This window comes from Globicephala melas, chromosome 1 (genome assembly GCF_963455315.2).
Source record: "Globicephala melas chromosome 1, mGloMel1.2, whole genome shotgun sequence".
In the NCBI taxonomy this organism is placed as follows: Eukaryota; Metazoa; Chordata; class Mammalia; order Artiodactyla; family Delphinidae; genus Globicephala; species Globicephala melas.
Genome location: NC_083314.1, coordinates 4,573,279 through 4,596,986, shown reverse-complemented (window position 1 = coordinate 4,596,986; position 23,708 = coordinate 4,573,279). Strand labels below are relative to the sequence as shown.

General features: G+C 41.3%; 1 protein-coding gene across 4 annotated transcripts in view; it reads right to left on the bottom strand.

Annotated features, from left to right (window-relative positions):
- The window catches only part of DENND1B (DENN domain containing 1B), a 253,377-nt gene extending 230,320 nt beyond the window's left edge, over positions 1–23,057 (bottom strand). For all 4 annotated transcript variants that reach the window (XM_030884092.2, XM_060294108.1, XM_060294197.1 and 1 more), the window contains exons 1-2: positions 22,948–23,057; positions 20,889–20,953 (exon numbers count right to left, since the gene is read on the bottom strand). In XM_030884092.2, coding sequence (XP_030739952.1) covers positions 20,889–20,953; positions 22,948–22,964 — 82 coding nt within the window. In that variant the 5' untranslated portion in view covers positions 22,965–23,057. The remainder of the gene's footprint in view (positions 1–20,888; positions 20,954–22,947) is intronic.
- Positions 23,058–23,708: the final 651 nt, after the last annotated feature.

The following is a 23,708-nucleotide window of genomic DNA, read 5'->3' as shown; positions in this document are numbered from 1 at the left end:
GTGCCCCGGTCTGCGAAGATCCCACATGCCGCGGAATGGCTGGGGCCCGTAAGCCATGGCCGCTGAGCCTGCGCGTCCGGAGCCTGTGCTCCGCAACAGGAGAGGCCACCACAGTGAGAGGCCCATGTACCACCAAAAAAAATAATAATAATAAGGGCATTTATAGTCACAGATACACATAGACAATTTAGCTACTCTAACTTCCAATTTATCCTAGCAAAGACAAAGTTCATTCTACCTAAAGAAATCATTCTCTTGATTCTGTACTTTGGGGCAAGTTCCTCAATTTGCTCTACTTTTCTGACATAAGATCAAGGTGGACTGCAAAGAGTAGATTTCAGGGTTAAAGTCATGGTTCAAGTCGGCCGACCATCTACATGGCCCAGCCACTGCCGTCCTAGGACAAGGCTGACGGATGATCAAACGAGTAGCTCCTGTGGAGAATACTTTCTACAATACTTTCCAACTAATGAATATTAGCAGTTGCAGTATACTGCAAAGCAGAAGGATAATGGTTCAGGACACCAAAACAATGAAAGGAAAGAAAAAAGCAGAATTTTTAAAATGGGAAGAAAATTAGTAAGGGGAAATATGTGAATAAATAGATATACAGATATAGATATATACTGAGAAAAGAAAATGAACTTTAACAAATTTCCATTTTAAAAAGTTGACAGTTGATTAGACTGCCTCAAAGACAAAATGAGAAGTAGTTATAACATGGCCAAATAGAGAATAAAAATTTGAACTTTATCCACCATATGTTAAGACCTAAAGTATTTGAAATATGAGTTCCCTATAAAAGTATCTTTTATACTTTTAATGAATAAGATGAATGTGATACCTGGCGCCAGCCATCAAAGGAACTTACAGCTACTCTATAAAATATAAGTAAGCATTTTCATCACTGACTAGTATACATTCATTTAAATGCCTACTGAATACAGAGCGCTACGCTAAGCATATGGAATTCAGAGGTACCTGTGACATTATTTCTTGTTTTTGAAAAACTTACCATTTACTCAAAGAAGGAACTGGAGTACCAACACAAACTTAAACCCAGTTACGAGAACTGAGACACACATGGCAAAGGGTAGAAGAACGGAATTATAGCCCAGGAATAAGAGAGAGGCTGAGTCGTCATCACACCTGTGTCTGAGTTGTGTCAGCAGCAACCTGAAGCTACAACACAGACCATGGGGATGGAGCAGAGTTCCTCCTGCTTCTGGAGATGACTGGACCAGGCAACTGGAATTATTTAGTTACCAGATATTACTTCACTGGAAATAAAATACTAACCATTAAATAAGTTGTCATACAGTACACCACCTGGTCAATGCTGCATTCCTGTTGAAACACTGCCAAAACTGAGAGGAAAAGGAAGCCATCAGGAAATAATGGCTGTCTCTATCTGCCTGACACAGAGGTCACCCAAGCATTAATTAAACAAGGGAAAAAGTTCGGAGGGGTAATATTTTTTTAACAGCCTGCCTGGAGAGCTTCCCAAAAATTGTAAAAAAAAAATTAAATTAAATTTTTTAAATAATGCTTAGACATTAAAACAAAGACCAGTTGTGATCCAGCACTTCTCACTGATTGATTCAGAATAGCTCTTCCTCATAGCCTCCTTATTAATAAATGCATCTTCAAATCGGAAGTGATCCCATTCAGAGAGGATATTAACATAGGCACTTCCATAAACTAAAAAAAGAATTAAAACTTTATCATATCCAGTTGTAATTATTGGCTTCTCAAGCATTCAGTCTTCTACTGAGAGTAGCAGTTACAGATGGGGTTTGGAAAGAGTCCAAAATCTAACAAATTCAATAAACCCAATATATGTTCTCTCTCACTAAACTATAAATTCCTTGATGACTGCAGCCAGTATCATCTCTGCATTCCTTTTAGCAACAGGAATGACGTTTTATACACTCAGATGGATAACTGTATAGATGGACAAACAAGCCATGAACAAACAGATGTGTGTCACAGAGATTAAAAGTTTAACAGAATACTCTGAATGTTCGGGAAACTAACTAGCTGGCTGTTAAAGACAGGTTCCGGGAAAGTGAAATGGCACGGAGTGTGAAGTTGGCTGGAACGGAGAGAGAAGATGTGATCTCTACAACACAGCCTCCACTGCCCAACAGAGGGAGGAAGGGGCACCGAGAGATGGCACGAAGCCAGGTGGAAAAGGTAAGGCAAGGACAATAAACTAATGAAGGAAAACAGCCAAAAAGGCACAGAAAGGAGAGACATTAAAAGCAAATAGAACATTGAGAACTCTAAACAGAATCGGCAGTCTCATGCCTCTTCAGGACAGAAGACGTGCTTTTTCCTTATCTTACTTGAGGGATTCAACAACGGTTCTCACACAGTGTAATACAAACCATCTTACCAAGTGACTTCCCAAAGTACATGGGAAAAGAAGAGCAGAAGCAATTAGAGTTGCATTGGCCATTAAGGTAGAAAATAAATAATTGCATACAATCTGACAATGAAAATATTTGATGACAAATATTATTTTGGGCTTCTTCTGGATAGATGTTGAGAAAAATCTTATATATTAGATGGTACGTTGATTTTAATTTCTTATAACATTCGTAAAAATTTTACATTTGTCATTTTTCCACATATATTTTCTCATGTGATAATGCAAAATGGATTCATTTATTATAAATGAGCAAAGAGAGACATAAAAAATGGATAAGTAATTTGCCCAAAGTCACAAAGACAGTAGATGATGCAAATGGATTTTTGATCTAAGATTTTCCACATTTTATAATAAACTATTAATAAAAGAATAATATTTTCAAAGTGCAATTTTAGGGAGTAAAGTTCTTTATATCATGGTGAAAAGAAATTAAATGAGAGGCAAGTGAAATTTTTTATTCATCAAAGCAAGCTTAAATATTTCCACTTTACAGAATTGATGGCATTAGTAACAAATGAGGAAAAAGTGAAAATAAAAGCCTTCAAGAATCTGAACACATCACTTACAACAAAATTAATTGAGAGATGGAAAAACTATCCTATGCAGAGAAAATCTCAGGGAAGAAACTGTAAAGGGGAACCAGATCATAGTAGAGTCACTGAGTGACCCCTCTACAGAGCAATTAGCCAGAGCCCTGTGTGAGGAAGTAGAAGAATCTGCAAACTAAACTAAATAAAGCAAAGAGATAAGTTTGCATGGAATGCATCCATATGTGTCCAAGAGAACATTTATATAAATACGCTGGCAAATGTACTGACATTTTCTGAAAGGATGTACAAGAAATGGCCAAAACTATGTCTTCTCTAGGAAGGGGTGCTAAGGCACTTTGGATCTGATGTGGGGAGAGACTCTTTTTTGTATTAAATTTTATATAATGGTAATAAAATTTTTTTTTATCATTTGTGTTTATTTTTTCTGACATAAAAGACTGTTACCTTAGAAAAACCTTTTTAAATGATTGCCATTAAAACAAATATACATTTTAGAGAACTGCCATTAAAACGAGTGTGTAACCTGATGCTAGGTTTAATACACTAACATGCATTTAGACATGACTGACACGATCACCATGGCTGAGCTTTAAGAATGAGTACAAGCAGACTACAGTTGACCCCTGAACAACACACGTGTGAACCGCACTGGTCCACTTACACGCCCGTTTTTTTCAATGAATATACAGCGGGCCCTCCATATCTGTGGATGTGGAATCCGCGGATACGGAGGGCCAACCATGGACTTGAGCATCCTTGAATTTTGGTATCCCCGACAGGTCCTGGAACCAATCCCCCGAGGATACTGAGGGAGACTGTATATAGAAGTGGAAGGAAACAGAACTCTAGACAGAAAGGAAGTGTATCTTAGCATCACCTAAGATTTGTTTGAGTGGTGAGTGATGTGAAACAGGAATGTCAAGTCTAAAATGGTCATCTGAGCCCAGGTCACGGAGGATCTAGAACATTAGGCTTAAAGGTAGAGCTTATTCTGGAGATCAGGGTCTCTTACACATGAGAGTTTGCAGGCCCTAGTTTGAAAAAAATGCAGTTAACAACAGAGGCTGACAGCTCCTTGGCTGGACAAGACTGCCCCACACACTGGTCACACGCTCAAAAGAGCAGCGCTACTCCAGCAAGGAGGCTCCCTTTGGTTCCAGAGAGCGTTACAGACGTGTAATAAAACAGAGACCTCATTTCTTCAATGGTATCAGGCTAGTTCTTCAATAAAAGTGCGAAGAGTTATCCTAAACACAGAGTCTAACATGATGGAAGAGAACATTTTGATTAGTCAATTGTGACGGACAGAATTAACATATTTACCCACTACTTTGTGGTCTTACTCTGCAAGGCCAGAGGCTACTTATTCCTAGGAATTAGAATAATGCCATTGGACATTTAGCTTAGCTTTATTATTTAGGAAAAAAGTGGTATGAATATCCAGACTATCAGTAAGTGTGGGTTACGAATACTGAACTTTATTCATTATCCTTTTTATTTTAAAAAATTCATTAAGGGCTTCCCTGGTGGCACAGTGGTTAAGAACCCGCCTGCCAATGCAGGGGACATGGGTTCAAGCCCTGGTCCGGGAAGATCCCACATGCTGTGGAGCAGCTAAGCCCATGTGCCACAGCTACTGAGCCTGCGCTCTAGAGCCCGCGAGCCACAACTACTGAAGCCCACGAGCCACAACTACTGAAGCCTGCATGCCTAGAGCCCGAGCTCCGCAACAAGAGAAGCCACCGCAGTGAGCAGCCCACGCACCGCAACGAAGAGTAGCCCCCCGCTCGCCGCAACTAGAGAAAGCCCACGCACAACAACGAACACACAACACAGACAAAAATAAATAAAATTTTTTTAAATTCATTAAAATAGATGAATATGAAAGTTGTTTATAATATTTATCAGAAGCCATAATTAGAATTATTATCAAAAGTGTATGCTAGGCCTTAGCCTGAAATGCAAAGAAATGCATACATCCCTCATTAATCCTTATATTATCACAGACATTGTGAAATCTTGCAATTCACCCTCCTACCTTTGGAGTCAGCAGCCCTCATAGATGGACACTATGTCATTATATACTAAATATGTGTGTATATATATACACACACACAGTATACATATCTAACAAAAGCATCTAAGTATTACTTCTTGTGAGTTATGAAAGACATGTACCTACACTTTGCTTAAATTACAATAAAAATAACCACTGTTTAAAAGCATATTCATATGTAATATTTTATTATCTCTATTGGTCATCACAGCTTTATGGTGGAAAGAGGAAGGTTGTTATTGTTGTCATTTTAAAGACAAAGAGGGACTTCCCTGGTGGCGCAGTGGTTAAGAACGCGCCTGCCAATGCACGGGACACGGGTTCGAGCCCTGGTCCGGGAAGATGCCACATGCCGAGCAACTAAGAGCAACGAAGCCCGTGCGCCACAACTACCGAGCCTGCGCTCTAGAGCCCACGAGCCACAACTACTGAGCCCGAGTGTCGCAACTACTGAAGCCCACGTGCCTAAAGCCGTGCTGCACAACAAAGAGAAGCCACCGCAATGAGAAGTCCATGCACCGCAAGGAAGAGCAGCCCCCGCTCACCGCAACTAGAGAAAGCCCGCGCGCAGCAACAAAGACCCAATGCAGCCAAAAACAAAAATAAAAAAAGTAAATTAAATTTAAAAAAAAAGACAAACTGAGGCTCAGAGAGGTTAAGAGTCACACTACAAACTTAGAACTCCAACCAAGTTCTTCTAAATCCAATCTAACTTTAGAGTCCTACCATACTAGCTAGCATCAACAGCAGTGAATAAAAGAGCAGACTCTCCTCTCACCAAAGAAACCATAAAGAGAACATTCCCCCCGTGTCCCTCTCATGGTTAAAAGAAGAGTGGAATAAAATGATCCCCTCAACCCTGGGAGCCCCAGGCCAAATATCTCCTAACCACTGATAAAGTCCATCTGCCCAGATGTCCATACAAATGCTGTCATCATCTTTTTTTTCTTTTTTTGCGGTACGCGGGCCTCTCACTGTTGTGGCCTCTCCCGCTGCGGAGCACAGGCTCCGGACACGCAGGCTCAGCGGCCATGGCTCACGGGCCCAGCCGCTCCGCGGCATGTGGGATCTTCCCGGACCAGGGCACGAACCCGTGTCCCCTGCATTGTCAGGCGGACTCTCAACCACTGCGCCACCAGGGAAGCCCTGTCATCTTCTATGTGTCATGACATGAATAAGGTTGAGAACACTGCTACTGAGAACTCAGGAATATACAGAATGCTCTTAAATTTGTTTGAAAAAATGTAAACTTCATAAACTTTATAAAAATGCCTATAAAAAGAGATTGATATCAATGATATAACAATTCTGCTTCAAAGTTAATTGCTGGACTTAAATCTGAACACAATGGTTCTCAAATTTTATCCATTATCACTCGAATAAAAGACGATGTTCATAACCACAACCCACTCTTATGGCACATAGTCCAGATTTTTGTTAAAAAGCCTAAACAGGTTTTTCAAGTAATTAACACTGGAGCAACTTTTAATCATTAGTTATTTATCCAATCAGTGGCTTATTCTATTCTGTAGCATTGATAAGCTAGCCCGTGCTATGCATACAACTTCTAATGCTCACCACAGCTACAGGATTCCTTTAGCATGCATTCCAGAAAGTTATACAGGAATGCAAATAAGTAAGAGTGATGGCATGACCGGGACGACCCTGAATTTGCTATAGTCTAACCACTCACACACTGCAATGCTTAGTATCAGTTTACACAGAACTCCTAAGGAACTGCACCGCACCTCCACCTGATAACACGTCCTTTGAGAACCCTACAGTTACATAACGTTACCCTTACTCTCACCTCATTATCGTTGAGAGACGTGGGCCCTTAGTTTATTCCCATTCTGATAACCTTCCAGCTTGTCAATATTAACTCTTCAAAGTTTGAAATTTTACACATATATGGAATCCCCACTTCCCTGTTTAAGTTAGTGCATGTCAAAAATGTGGAAGAGCGTAAAGAAAAGTCACATTGTGATTTCCAAGGTCTGCTTAGTCCCTCTAGATGCCACCCAGCCTTTCAATGAGTACTGTCAGACCCAGTACTACACATCTGTATTCTCTGACAAACGTCCTTGTCAAAGTGAAACTAACTCATCAGCCCAAAATACACTGGCATCTTCCATCCTCCTAGTGTCTGACCCTTCTGCAATACTAAATGGGGGCCTGGGAGGTTTCCTTACCACCTTCCTTTCTCATTCTTTTCTTCCAAGTTGATCACACACATCAAAATAGGAGGGAACTTCATCACTGACACCTGATTTCTGTTGAAGTGATCATGCCTTTTTTCAAAGACTTTACGACCATGATACAGAAACCAAATAAAAGTTTCCATCTACATAGTGATTTACAGCAGTTTACAAAGCACTTTCATGCCATTTTGTATGTGACTCTCATAACAATTCTTGAGATATGCAGTGCAAACTTTTTATAACTGTGAAAAGTGAAATTAAAAGAAGTTAAACAACTCTACCAAGTCACACAACTATGAAGTAGCAAAGCCAGGACCAAAAGCCATGTTTCTACCCTTAGTCCAGTACCTTTCCACTCCACCATGACGTCTGTGAGGTAAGACATTCTGTTTTATTCATAAGAGGACTGCAAACTTCAGGTTTTTAGAAAATCATGTCATCAGACCCATTTACTCCTGTTCACCTTGAAACAGAGATTTAACTACCTATTCATATTCAGTCAAAGAGTAAGCATCAGTTTTATGTAGAGTGTGTCTGCTCTGAGAGTTTCCACAACAATTACCTTTCATAATATTCACCCTCCCCCCCTGCACTGCTGGTGGGAATGTAAGTTGGTGCAGCCACTTTGGAAAACTGTATGGAGGCTCCTCAAAAAATTAAAAATAGAGCCACCATATGATCCAGCAATTCCACTTCTGGGTATTTATCTGAAGAAAACAAAAACACTAATTAGAAAAGATATATGCATCCCTATGTTCACTGCAGCATTATTTACAATAGCCATGATATGGAAGCAACCCAGGTGTCCATCAACAGAGGAATGTGGTGTGTGTGTGTGTGTGTATGTGTGTGTGTATATATATACATATATATGTAAATATACATGCACACCATGGAATATTTACTTAGCCATAAAAAAAGAATAATATCTTATCCTCTGTGACAACATGAATAGACCTAGACGGTATTATGCTAAGTGAAATAAGTCAGGCAGAGAAAGGCAAGTACTGTATGATTTCACTTATAGGTGGAACCTAAAAAACAAATGAACAAACATAACGAGATAGAAAAAGAGTTACAGATACGGAGAACAAAAGGTAGTTGAAGGAGATGGGGGTGGTAAGAAATAGGTGATTAGGGGAGGGAGATGAAGAGGTGCAAACTTCCAGTTACAAAACAAATGAGTCATGGGGATGAAATGTACGGTGTGGGGAACATAGTCAAGAACTATGTAATATCTCTGTAGGTGACATATTGTAACTAAACTTATCCTGGTGGTCATTTTGAAATGTATATAAATACCAAATCACTATGCTGTGTAACAGAAACGAACATAGTGTGGTAGGTCAATTATATTTCAAAAACAAACTCATAGAAAAAGAGATCAGATTTGTGGTCCCAGAGGCAGGGAGCAGGGGAAGGAGAATTGGATGAAGGTGGTCACAAGGCACAAACTTCCAGTTTTAAGATAAGTGAGTATATGAGGGATGTAAGGAACCACATGAAAAACACAAACAACACTGCTGTATGTTACCAAGCTGGTACGAGAGTAAATCCTAAGACTTTTCATCACAAGGGAAAAATATTGTTTTCTTTCTTTAATTTTGTGTCTATACGAGATGATGAATGGTCACTAAACTTGGTGTGATAATCATTTCATGATGTATGTAAGTCATATCATTATGCTGGGTACCTTAAACTTATACAGTGCTGTATGTCCATTATATCCCAATAAAACTGGAAGAAAAAAGAAAACCTTATGCTATATTATATTATTTTTATTTTTCATTCAAAGAAAGCAAATAAGTAAATAATCAGGTTAAGGAAATATAATAATAATATTCACTCTCCTCTACTAACTCTCCTTGTCTCTTCATTAGAAAAAGAAAAAATGCCCAAAGGGCACTCTGTATCAAAACAAGAAAGAACAAAACTTTTTCAAACAAAAGAATTTCATTAAATGATTTGTTAAACAATAAGAGGAATAAAACCTTTTTAAAAACTGAATAAAAGAATATAAAATAACAAAAGCAAAGTACAATTAAAAGTAAAATTACAAACTAGGGCTCCCCTGGTGGCACAGTGGTTGAGAGTCCGCTGCCGATGCAGGGGACGTGGGTTCGTGCCCCAGTCCGGGAGGATCCCACATGCCGCAGAGTGGCTGGGCCCGTGAGCCATGGCCGCTGAGCCTGCGCGTCCGGAGCCTGTGCTCCGCAACGGGAGAGGCCACAACAGTGAGAGGCCCGCGTACCGCAAAAAAAAAAAAAAAAAAGAAAAGAAAAAAAAAAAATTACAAACTAAAGAATTAAAGTTAAAACAGTCCAAAGGAATATAAGAATATTAAATGTCTAAGGAATGAAAGAATAAACATGGCATACGCCAAAAAGTAAAAGTGAAACAAGGCAAATACAAATTCCAGAATTTAACACCTCCGTGGCATGAGGTGTGCAAACAGCTCGCCGGCCTCAGTGGGCCAAGTTACTGGTTATAGATCCCAGAAGCAGAAACAGGGCCTCTGGCCTTTCCTTTGCTTGTAGAAGATTCAGCACCCCTGCCCCTATGGGCCGTAAACATCTGTATGGGAAGAAGACGTCTCTCAGGGACCACTGAGCTCCAGCTTACTCACCTCCTCCAACCCATAAGCCAAGCAAAAGCACCCACCGTCCACTCTCCTCAAGCCTAGCTTTAAAATTAAGAGCTGTAACTCAGAATATGAATCGATAAGTCCCTTAATAACAATGCCTAAATAATTTCTGTGTTATGACCAAATTAAATTCAGCCATATCTAAGGTGAATTCTAGTCAAATTTAAAATTATGTTAAGTAAATATAAATTATATGTGGTAAATCTGTCATACATATTAAAGGTAATACAAATCATACATTTTCAAAGAACTACAATACCATGAAAAGATAAGCTGTAAACCACGGTAAATATAACTCAGTCCTACTGAGATGGCCTGGCAGTTCTGAAGTGTTCAGTGACCTCATTGTCAATACTCTGGCCACCATTTGAATGTACCACAAGGAAGAAAATAGTGGTATATGATACAAGGTTTAAGGTAGAAAACTTGATATGAGGGGCATCTCCACTCTTCTTTCCATACCCATCTATAAACAAAATGGTCATTGCCTATCTGGATAATACCTAAGGGAAATGAGTCAAAAAATTACCAAGAGATTATATGAATTCCCAAACTGAGTAAACTATAAGCGAGTGGATTTTATAATGGCTACATAAGGAATTCCGGACAGCTACATCAGCGTCAAAAACCAAATGCAGAACAATGCCACATGAAAAGCGTTATACTGGAGATTCATTTATGTCTTCAACTATCGAGCTAAGAATGAAATAAATATTTACAAATTAAAATTCTGGCTTGCAAGTCATATTCCATTTTAATATTTCCACTTTTTAGAGTAAACACTGTTATGAACAAACACAACAGTAACCACTGAAAACTAGTATTTTTGTACATAACAATTCTTAGCTTACTATGTCTTTTGCACCATGTCAAAACCTGTACACAGTAAACACAACCAACACATAATCTTGATGAAACTGTGTTGCCCCTTACTATCACAATGATTATTCTGCAGATATTCATCACCACAATCACACATTACACAGCAAAACAACTCCAAAAGTTAGTTCTCATGTCCTCTGAGGTAATAAGAACAAAATAAAAATAGATAAAGCAGTATTTTCCAAAAGTAAACTCATTAATTGCTTATAATTATTAAATACAAAATACCATTTTAATTTATATAAAAGACTAACAATGACCAAGACCTTGAAAAAAATTCCCCAAATATTACATGACTTCCTCTTCCAAATATCATATCCAAAATACACAGGAATCTCAAAAAAGAAAGCCACTTAAGAATCTTTCCTGAACCACTTCCATGTATCTTTAAAGTACAGACCTTGAGGACATTAACACACTTCTGAACTTATTTGTGTTTCATTTCAACCAATGTTTTCTGCACAAATTCATGCTGTTTCAAATAATCTTTTATCAGAATAAGAAGTCTAAATTTTACAATTACTCAGGTTACAAAATTTTAAAGGACTGCTTAATTTTCATTAATGATAAATGAAACATATCTAAACATATCTTTATGCTGGTGCATCTCTGCTACCAAACCAGGACAAAATTATTTTTGAAATGACTAATTTCTGGACACTTACACATTTGCAGAAGACCATCAGATGTACTAAACTGATAGTTCTATGCTTTATTTTCAGATTCAAATGATAAGACGGAACTGAAAGAGGAAAAGGCTCTATCTGATCTTTACCAGTTCTGCCTACTAAGTTACAGAGTTTGTGGTTTATCAACAGTTCTACTAAAAAAAAAAAAAAAAGTTCAATAAAGCACCTATTGCTTATGATAATAAAAATCTATAGTCTTTCAAAGTTCTACACATTAAAGTTTTTTAAAAGATTTAAGAAATCTAAAATAGGTATTGGAAATACAGCACAACCTTTTACTAATTTCACCTTAATAACAGAGTATAACTTAAGTCACTATTGAACATCATCCATACAGATGACACCTTCCAAAAATCTACAAGAGATCCAAAGAGACACTTGTCCTCAGAAACCTAAAATCCAGTGTTCACATAGTCAGGACAGTAAAGACCAAGTTCAATATACAATATAACTGCCATGAGGCAAATATCAAAAGGATTATTACTCATCAACTTCTTTTTATATCTTCTACTTCTGTAGCTTCACTTTCACAAATACCACCTGTTCGATAAAGTTGTTATATTTTTAAAAAAGAAAAGATTTTAATAGCAATACCTCTCAACACCCTTCATAATTTTCATTCCTTTTCCGTAAAAGCCATCTCAGTACCTTAAAAATAGTGCTTCAACAACTGAGCAAATACTCACTGAACAGATATTTTGGGTCAGACACTGTTTTGGGCTCTGAGTAAGCCCAACAGTCCCCTGCCAAGGCAGATCACACTGTAGCAGAGAGAGTCCTTCTTAATCATCTTCCTTAGTTCGAAATATTTACACCAAAAGCAATGTATTCTTTACTCTTAATTATTCACACAAGATTCTGAATACGAAGTACAACTAACTTCGGAAAGAGATAACTGCCTGGTGCCCAGCTGAGAGCTGACAAGACATCTGTCTCTCCCTACATCCCGTCAGGAACCCCCCACCATGGCCCCCATGACCCAGAGTGAGGTGCCGCCCTTGTCACACTCGGTGCTGGGCACTGTGCCAGCCTGACCACAGCCCTTGCAACATGATTACAGTCACTGATTTGGAACTGACACACTCTCTCCGAGAATGTCACCTTCTCAACTGCTTTGCATCTGTGTCTGACACATAACTGCCACTCAGAAACACTCACTGAATGAATGAAAGGGGACTGAATATTTCCTATGTCGTTTATACTTTTCTTCCCATTTTCGTCTTTTGAGTGACGTTTGTTAAAATGTTTCATATAATATCACAACAACTCTGGTCAAGCCTAGAATTAGGGATTGTCTAAAAGGATGGTTTTCTAAAATTGCTGCAAAGAAAAGTCATTGCTATTAGAAAAAGATGATTATTTTAAAGGCAGCACGGCATACTGGTTCTAGAATCAGAAAAACAGATTCAAATTACAGTCCCACCTCTTACAGCCGTGTGACTTGGGCACATTATTTAACCTTTCTGAGATTCCATTTCCTCATCTTTATGAAAATGATAACAGTCCCCACTTCATACGGTTGTAGTGAAGATAAATAGGATTTGTAGGCTCTTGGCACATTTACTGACACATTGTATAAATTAGATACATAGTTTTTATTTCTGTTTCTGTAATACATCTAACTGGAAGCCTAATCAGAGAAAATTAATTGGTAAATAAGGCTCCGTAACCATGATGCTATATAACTTTATTTCATTAACTGAGAATTTATAAACCAAAAAAAACAGTCTTAATGAAATTCACTGAACAAATACTCTAAATATACTTACACTCATATTAAAGCTGTTAATCACAAATTACGAACAGAGTATCAATATAAATGGGGGGAAATGAGTAACCTAACCAGTAACTGACAGAGGTGCACTTGATCCTCAGTTCAGAGATCTTTCCACTATAGCAAGTTGCATCTTTCTAATTAATTCAAGTGTGCAAGGCTTTCTTTAAAATTAAAATGCTCCCCTGAGGGCTGTCTACCAGTTGTTCACACCTCACGGTGAATTACTTTAATCAGATAAATACGTTAAGCAACACTACCTACTTAAAGAAATTGTGATTTGAAGAGTGGTGAGCAGAGGGGTAATTTTAAAGCCAGGTGCGTGGGGTGGGGGAGGCCTGTGTGATGCTCTGTCCAAGTCTCTGTGTGGTCACCGCGCGGCATGATGACAACGCACCTGCATGCTGGGACCAGAGGGGCTCCAGGAGTCAGAAAACGTGTCAACGCGGTGCCCCTCTAATGGGCTATACCAGGTGCTCTTTAAGGAAACTTCCAGTTCTACAATTCTACTGTTCTCTTCTGCAGTGTGCCCTAAGACCCCAGGCGGTACTAACCTCCTAAATGCCTCTAGAAAATCAATTCAGGAGCATCTCTGGCAAGTTCCCCAACCAGGCCTGAGGACTGACCTACCACAGAAATGCAAAACAACACATCCTTTTCCATAGATAAAAATCAAACCACCACCTGGAATAAATTAACATCCTTAATTTATGTAAACTAAGAGTCTAGCTGTGCCCAAAATAAATACAGCAGGAAAACCATTTAACGTAACGGTATAAGACCATCACAGCATCTCAGGAGTTTATTAAAGCTGTCTTGAGGGCTTCCCTGGTGGCACAGTGGTTGAGAATCTGCCTGCCAATGCAGGGGACACGGGTTTGAGCCCTGGTCTGGGAGGATCCCACATGCCGTGGAGCAACTGGGCCTGTGAGCCATGGCCGCTGAGCCTGCGCGTCCGGAGCCTGTGCTCCGCAACGGGAGAGGCTGCGACAGTGAGAGGCCCGCGCACCGCGATGAAGAGTGGTCCCCACTCGCCACAACTAGAGAAAGCCCTCGCACAGAAACGAAGACCCAACACAGCAAAAATAAATTAGTTAATTATAAACTCCTACCCCCAACATCTTCTTTAAAAACAAACAAAAAAAAAACAAAAAAGCTGTCTTGAATGCTTCCTAGCTCGAAAAAAAAATAATTAAAAAAAAACTCTTGGTTTCCATAATATCCCTTTAGCATTAAGCCTAAGAGTTTGAAAGTGGGAAGAGTTTTTGAATGTTAAATATTAAAACCTATTTCTACAGAAGACGGATTCTTTTGGAATTGATTGACAACGTATTTCACCCTTAATCCCTTTGATTTTCATTGTTATCTAAAATAATTCCATGGCTGCTTGTTTAAAGTACTCCAAAAATGTCTACTGCTAATACTGTATATGCACTTTGAAATTGTATATTTTAAAGGTAAATTACTGTCCTCTAACTTGCAAGTAGAAAAGTAAAATTTGGAGGAAAAGAAAGAGGGAAATTATTTGATCATAATCTCAATATTCTCTCCAAATGAGAGAATATGATCAAAAGTATACCAGAAACATATTACCTTGAAAGTCAAGAAAACAAGGAAGTTCCAAGAAAAAACCTGGACACACTCATGGCACCGTGCAACACAGCAGTGGCCAAACAGCAGCCTGAGAGCACAGCGCCTGGAGGAGCTGTCTCACCTCCAATGGAATGGCGGGGTCACTCACCTGGAAAATCAAAAGGGCACCTTGGACGAAAGCAGCAAAATTAAAGAGCATGTGAAGAAATAAAAGCACCTAATGAGACAAGTTACAATCACACTACCAAAGTATAAATTCTGCAACATCCCTATCAAAGTAACAATCAACAAATATTGAACCCTGAAATGTGACTTGCTTTTTCCCCTGCAGGCAGCTGCGTGAAGGAGGTAATGCTCAGAGCCAAACAGAAAAGTACAGCTGTTCTCAATATCTTCGACGTAAAACGAAAACGGTGTATCTCAAAGACATGCTCCTCAAGAACCACATTAAACTTTGCCCCTGGTTAGCAACCATGAGAAAATAAGTTTTGCTTTCTTCTACAATGTAGGATATAAAGTTAAAACTTTCACTCAAGATTACTCTAATTTATCCTAGTGCACGTGGGCTGAGAGGGACTCAAGAGTTCCTTAACGAACACAAAGCGAGAGCAAAAGCAGGGGAACCGCGTTTTACTCACAGGGTTTTTTCCACTTGGGCAATTTGTAAAGTCTCCTAGACCATTCTATCGTATGTATGACTCATCGAAGTTCTACTTTCCAACTGTTAAGGTTTTCGCGGGGTTTTGGCATGTGTGGGGGGCGTCAACGGGCTTTAGGGCAGCCTCCACAAACGCACAAACACAGCACGTGTGCCAGTAAATCCTGTGACGTGAGGAGGGAGCCGGGCAGATGTGGGTCCTGAATAGGGGATGGGGGGTGAGCACAGGGACCCCAAACAGCCCCACCCAAGGCACAGGTCGCTAATGTCCCTGCTACTGTCCACCAGCACACACTGAGGATCACGTCCACAAGGGCAGCCTCTGTGAATTCATCCAACCAATGGTCAGGCTCTATGCTCGGTCCAATTTCTGTTATTCACTCTGTAACTATGCACTAAACATGCCAGTTACTGTGCTAAACTGTTCCTTAAGGATACATACAGTTACTATGCTGTGGCCCAGTCCTTGAAAAGCTTCCTTGAAGCAGGGCAAGCAGATGCTATGCTATATCTACATGTCTCTATATTACTATACTAGACATATCTAGAAGAACACAGTAAGTGCTAAAACACAGGAAGAAGCAAAATGCTGTGAATCTGTGTAAACAGTATCCCTATAGACGAAAACTCATCAAATGTAAAAGTGAGTTTAGAAGTACCTTTCATTTGCAGGGCATGGGGGACACAGACCAAGGCAGGATTCTTTGGCCTAAGGTTCTGATTTAAGAAAAAAGAGGCAGTTAAACTGTTCACATAAGCTAGAGCTCAGAAGGACGCATAATCTGATACTGGGATAGGCAGGCTGATAAAGTGAAAAGTCAGTAGCAAGGAGGGATTTGCTCCTAAGAGAAATTATTCTAGCTAAAGAGAAAGGGATAAAGAAGACAAGACTTGCTAAAAGATGTGTTGAACACTACTAATAAGTAAAACTGTTAGATCAAAGAGTCACTAAATACGGAGATGGAAATCCTAAAAAGACTAGTGCCAGAATCAACACTACAAGGAAAAAGCTCACTAGTTATTTTATGTGGAATTATACTTCATTCATTAATTTCCAGGAAAAAAATACCTGAACCGCATACATTTTATACTCTAGTATTTCCTGATGCGAAGTTACTGCACACTGAAAGGCGACAGAGGCAGCAGATTTAAAATACACATGCATATATCAAATCTATTAAAAGGCAATAGGTTAAAATACAGACTCTGGAGCCAGACTGCTTTGGGCAAGTTTTCTTCATTCCTCTGTGCTTCAGTTTCTTCGTTTCCTACCTCAGCATTTTTGTAAAGTACCCAGAACTGTGTGTGGCACGAAGCGCTACACAAGTAGGGGCTACTGCCCTCCTGCTGCTGGGGGTGCACTGCCAACAACACGAAAGAGAAAGCGGAGCTCCAAGGCCACTGCCTGGAAGGAAAACCCCAAGAGGCCGCATCTCCCATCTTCTACTGAGCATTCCCTTCCCTGAATCACTCTGGGGAAAGCAGGGGCAGCCGGGTTACAATAAGTTCTGCTATTAGAATCGAAGGGAGGCCACCCTGCTGGCTGAACTTCCCTGATGGCTGGGAAGAAGAAAGACAGCAAAGAGAAGAAAAGGGGCGCCAGCAATGTCTGGAAACCCAACAGGAGGAGCGTTAAGACCTAGATGTTGGCACCTCACTCTCGGAGAGCTGGAGCAGAAGCTACCAGGGAAGCTGTCCTGCCAGGAAAACATCCACGAGGAGACGCCCCAGCCAGCCGGGCGGACACCACCAGAACCCCATCCACTAACACAAAGGGGACGCGGTAGGAAACACTACCAACCCCACTCACAGCAATGCTTCAATCTGTGGGGCCCTTCACATGTGCTCTAAAATGTGTCCTTTTCAAAAAAATCAATATACTGCCTTTGAAACAAGTCCAAACAGCAACAGATGAGATGATGAGCATCACCTCACCAGAGCCGGATGTATCAAGTTATAGTTCAGCACCGCCATTTCCAATCGTAACTAAAACTCAGTTAACGACGGTCTGTCTCTGAAGATATTTATGACGTAAATTATTTGGGATAAATAAGTTAAAACTTCTCTATTAATAAGTAAACAAGAAACATGCCAAATATCTTAATGTAATATGACCAGTCTTAGCATAAACCAAGTTTACCCTGAGCATCATATTTTCTACTGGATCAAACAGATAGTCATCAAAAAACTACTCCAGGGGGGCTTCCCTGGTGGCGCAGTGGTTGAGAGTCCGCCTGCCGATGCAGGGGATGCAGGTTCGTGCCCCGGTCCGGGAGGATCCCACATGCCGCAGAGCGGCTGGGCCCGTGAGCCATGGCCGCTGAGCCTGTGCGTCCGGAGCCTGTGCTCCGCAACGGGAGAGGCCACAGCAGTGAAAGGCCCGCGTACCGCAAAAAAAAAAAAAAAAAAAATACACCAGGGCTTCCCTGGCGGCGCAGTGGTTGAGAGTCCGCCTGCTGATGCACGGGACGTGGGTTCGTGCCTCTGGTGACCTACTTCTAGACTTCCTCTCCTATGAAATATCCAGTTTCCTTATTATTTAAATTGGTTTTATATCTGTACCCTGAAACATCCTAACTTACACATTTTGTTTTATCGGTCCATTACTACATAAGAATATCATCCATGTTCATGTAAATGTTAGCCAAAAAAACCGTATCCTACTTTAAACAAACTGATACGTATATGAGACTCATTAGATAAATAGGTTTCATTGACAGTTAAATAAGAATATTCCAATAACTTATTTTAATAATTTCTGGACATTTTGCCCTTCAATATTTATCAATACAATAGAAAACTAACAAAAAAAATTTAGAAACATCAAACTCTCAATTTGACATAAAATTTTAGTTATATAGTAGCATCACTTTTTAGAGCATAAAAAGTGTAACTTGTTAGGCCCTAAAATGTTAGTTATATTCATAAATTTAAGTCACAATCAAAAAAGAACAGTTGTTAATGCTTTTTACATAGTTAGTTGAATTTAGCTTTTTAAAAAATCTTTTGAATTTGGTGCCAATGAGCCATTTTAATGGAATACATGGGTAGAATGGATTAATTGCACCCTACAGAGAAGCCAAAGTGCTTATTTTAACCATTTATTATATTTCCAACTTCATCATGCTGGATAAATGGTTAACGTACAAATGAAGATGTTTCTGATGAGTAGCGATTTAACAATAACAACAGCAAAAAAGCAAGAAGGTAATAAAAGAAGGGCAGAAGTAAAAGATACCAACTGAAATGACCAGTTCCTGAAAAATGGAAAAAAGGCAGAGGGCGGAAGTAAGGAGTAAACCGCGCAGGAGTCTGCATGGAAAGTCCGAATCCCTCTCACACACACACAGAGCGGGTGTTCCATAAGGTAGGTCCATGCTTTCATCAAGATCACATTAGCATGCATTTAAAATTACAGAGAAACCATGTTTGCCAAAGGAATTTAGCCTGTTTTACAAACACATCAGGTCGGCACTACTTCACACACCTTAGCTGATGCTATGGTAGGTACTGTGAAGATTTATTCATATCAAATATACTATAAGAACAGATTTAAATTGGAGCTAAAAATAATAATAATAACGTATCCATTGGAGTCTTCAAAGAGAACTTACTTGGGCCTGGAAAGAACGTAAACAGACCAATGTTAATACATATAGGACAACAAAAGATTACCTTTTTAATCGGAGAAAGCTCACGTACAACCTAGGATCAGTCCCCGCCTGGGGAAAAACCTGACCACAGCTGCAACTCACATGGGCCTAAGTGCAGCAGGCAGGGCTGGGGGAGCCAGGAAGGTGTCTGACTTCCTACCTAAAATTAGCCAGGCCCACTTCACCACAGCTGGGTTAGGTTCCTCTATTTTAAGGTGTGCAGCCCCAAATTGCTTAGGAGTATATAACTGCTGGCCGGTTTCAGGAGCTAAGAGTGTCGAGAGACTTTCCACCAAGCCTTGAGAGTGGACAACTAGCCTGGACAAAAATTCCACACTGAATCATCAAGCTGTCTGGGGTCTAAGTACACTGGCAGTGAAATCATACACTGGAGATATCCATGAAAGCATATCGCCCGAGGGCACAATACGAAGGAAATGAGCAAGAAGAGACGTCCCTTACTCTTTTCCACCACCCAACACACACACACACACACACACACACACACACACACACACACACACACACACACACACACACACACACACACACACACACACACACACACACACGCAGGATAAAAGTAAGGGAGAAACTGACAAAAATTCATGATCCTAAAGTGTTCTTGTCCTTTCAGGAAATTATATAGAACTGACAGCTGAAACCCTTCCAAGTAATGTCCCGTGATTGTTTTTTGTTTTTTTGTTTTTTAAAGTGTGCAATTCAATGGCATTTAGTACATTCACGGTCTGGTACAATCCCAGCCACCTTTATCTAATTCTGAAACATTTCCATCACTCTAAAACAAAACCTCCTACCCATTTAAACGTTTCTTCACATCTCCTTCTCCCCTCAGTCCCTGGCAACCTATTTACCTATTTTGGATATTGCATATAAATGGAATCATAACAATATGTGACCTTTTATATCTGACTCCTTTCACTTAGCATAAATGTTTTCAAGGTTCATCCACATTGTGGCATGTATCAGCACTTCATTCCTTTTTATGGCTGAATAGTATTCCGTTGCATGTATAAACCACAATTTGTTTATCTGTTCATCCACTGATGGGCCTTTGTGCTGTTTCCACCTTTTGGCTATTGTCAGTAGCACTGCTGTAGACATGCGTGTACATGTATTTGTCTGAATACCTGTTTTCAGTTCTTTGGGGTACATACCTAGGAGTTGAATTGCTAGATCATATGGAAATTCTATTTTTAACTTTTTGAGGAACCATCAAACTGTTTTTCACGAGCCTGAACCATTTTACACTCCTACCAATGTCCCATGACTCTTTACCTCCCCGTGAAAGTCCTAGGCTCCCGGAGTGAACCCCATGGAGTGGGTACTCAGTTCACATTCTGCATTTGGGAAACATTAGAAGGGAACTGGTGCCGCTCCCATTTGTACAGGCGAGAAATTTTTTGCTAGCATTTAAAAAAGGAGCTGAATTTTCAAAAAAAAATGAAAAATGAAAAGGCATGCCCTTCCACCAAAACTAACAATAACTTCATCAACCAATGGTAAAGTTAAGTTGTAAGTTACATGGCCTTTACGTACACCTGAAATTTAAGCTGCACAGATAACATTCTGGATTGCTACCACCTCATGGCAAAGACTTAGCATCTATTTTATTACCAGAACTTGAGACACTAGACACAGAATACACATTTAATTCAGTATGATCCTGATGCCACCACGTTCTGGTCGTCTACAACAGTAGCGCTTGTTTTGAATTAGCAAACACACATACCTTCATCTTCTGAGGCATGACATTTCACTCTCAATACCAAGTCAAAGGTTCTTTCTGGATTTTCCCTAAAAGAAAAAGAACTTTGTTATTTTTATCTCCTATAACAAAGTTTATATTTTCTTAACTCTAAAAATTAATCTCCTTCTTGTCTCAGTATGTTCCATATAACTACATGACCACAGCGTAGAAGAAGTAAAGTGTTTTCCTAGTTCAGCAACTTAAGAACCCTGAGGCTTAGGAGCCTGGAGTCTTGGGGCAAAACATTTAACCTCTGAGCCTGTTTTCTTACCTATAAAGTACCCTGTTCGCTTCAAAGAATAATAATGGTGAGGATTACAAATCAAATAATACAAGTGGAAGTACTTTATAAAGTATTAAGTGCTGTATAAATATAAAGCATTGCCTTTATCTTACTGAATCAAAACCGGAAAGCCAGCACGTTCCTAAGTGTCTCTACCTTTCCCTGCCAGCAGAGTTTGACAGCAGGTTCTCCAGCTTTCTTCAAAGGACTTGCAATACAGGTGTAAATGAGCACCTGGTTCCACCTGCCATGTCCTAGAGCACCATGAGTCATTCATAATGTTCCTTAAATGCAATACTTCGCACATACTTTTCTTGAGATATAATAATTACAGCACATAAGCATGTTTAAAGTGCCAAACTAAACATAGCCTCCAAGGCCAACCAAAAAAAGCCTTATTTTACGTCAGTTATCTTTGGGGAAATTGGACATCTGCCTCAATACTTGGATTTTATCACTAAGAACAGTGACGTTTTGCTTCATTCAAGAGTTATCCACATCTTCACTAACTGCTCATACATTCAACATAGTCTCTGCTTTATTTCAAAAAGCAAATTGAAACCTACTGAGACATCTGTTTTAAAAACATAGTTCTGGGTTTTTTTTTAAACTTAGTTCTGTTTTAATCTCTTTCTGCCAGAAGATAAAAGGTCAAAGTCTGATACCACAAAGTCCATGTGATCAAAGTGTTAATATATTTCAGTTATTCCTGCCAAGAAGACCTTAGTGTCTTTGTGTGCACTGGCTGTTTGTAATATGCACTTCCTTCAAGAAACTAATGGCAGCTTTGGCTTCTAAATAAACATTTGATTTTTAAAAAATTTATTACAAGAATCTAGAAACATAGGAAGCGACAACCCACATAAATTTATTTGCAAATAGAAGTTTCCTCAGCCCTCCCACGATTCACTTGCTTCAATGGGAATAATCAACCTGGACCCTCAGTCAGGTGACCCTCCCTCCTAAGCCGGTTCAGGTCAAAAGGTCCACTTTTCACGTCATGCACCTAGCAACCCACCCCCCGCAAGATATCAAACACTGAAGAAAACAATTCTAAATCACACAATTTTCCTATTTTCGTAATAGTCTTTAGGATCTCTCAAGTGTAAATAGTAAATATCGATTCTATTATACTGGGAAATTTTAAAGGCCTTTCACGCTAAAAGAAAAATACACGATATTCACGATTTTAAACTCGGAGGAAGGGAGGGTTAAGGGGGGCGGGGGAAGAGAAGAAAAATGGAATTCTTTGCAAACTAAGTTTCTGTAGCAAAATATAAAACTCATGCCTCTAAGGTACCCAAAAGAAAATCACCACACTTAACACAAATAGCTTTCTGCCTAATTCGTCTCCTAAAGAAAAGCCTCCCCTGGTGGGTACCGGAGCCAACACATCAAAACACCACCACCGCCCACCCAGCCTCCCAGACCCTCTGGCAGGGACCAGCGGCCGTATTACCGCACACGGGGGCCCCTTTCAGGTCCTAAGAAGAGGCGTAAAAAGAAGGACCTGGGACCGCGCCGGGAAGACACCTCACACCCGCACCGCGCGGCCCGGCGCGGCGCGGGCGCCCGGCTGTCACGTCCGACCCGCGGCCCAGGACCCGCAGCGGCCGCGCCGGCGCCCAGGCCTCCGCGTCGGGCCGCGCGTCCCCGCCGCCCGCAGGCTCCGCGGCCTAGGCCGTCCGGGGACCCGGGGGTCCTGGGGCCCGGGGTCGGGGTACCGAGGAGGGGCCGCTGCCCGCCGCTCGCACTCACTTGGTCCTGCAGTCCATGGCTGCATGTCGCGGGGGCCGCCCCGCCCCGCCGGCCGCCGCGGGAACGGCCGCTCAGAGCCCGGCGGCCGCGGCCCGGCGGTGGAGCTGCGCCCGCCCCGCCCCCACGTCCGGGTGACCGCGCGGCCGCCGCCCCCGCCGCCCCCTCGCGCCGGCCTCACGCTGCCTGCACCTTCAGCGAACCAGGAAGTCGGCGGGCGGGGCCGCAGCCGGACCGCCTCACCTGGGCCGCACGGCCCGCCGGCCCCCGCGGGGGGGCGGGGGGCCGGGCCGTGGGCGGGCGTCTGGGGGCCCCCCTAGGGGCCTGCCCGGTGGCCCGCGGGCCGCTATTAGGCCAGACTGCAAGTGCCCCGCGTCCTGAGCGCCGGACAGGCCGGCTGCCTCCCCGGGGCCGGCCCAGGCTCGGGGCGTCAGGGCTGCAGCCCGCGGAAAGCTAAGAACCTGACGAAGCACCTGGACTCGCCCTGTGCTCCAACCCGCGTGCGCCCGGAGCACCAATTGCCCGTGTTTGCTCGACCCTGCGTAGGCTGGTGCGTTTCATTGCTGTCAGGCTGCAAACCCGGACGGAGCTCCAGGTGCCGCTCGGCTTCAGCTGGGCCTGGTTACCTCCGATTCCAGAGCCGCCCCCTCTGGAGTCGGGAAGGTTAGGACCTGCACCTGCTCAAGAGCCCTGCCAAGCAGCCAAATAACAGTGCTCCACTTGCTTGCACATCGGGGACACAGACCTCCCCCACCACAGGCCGC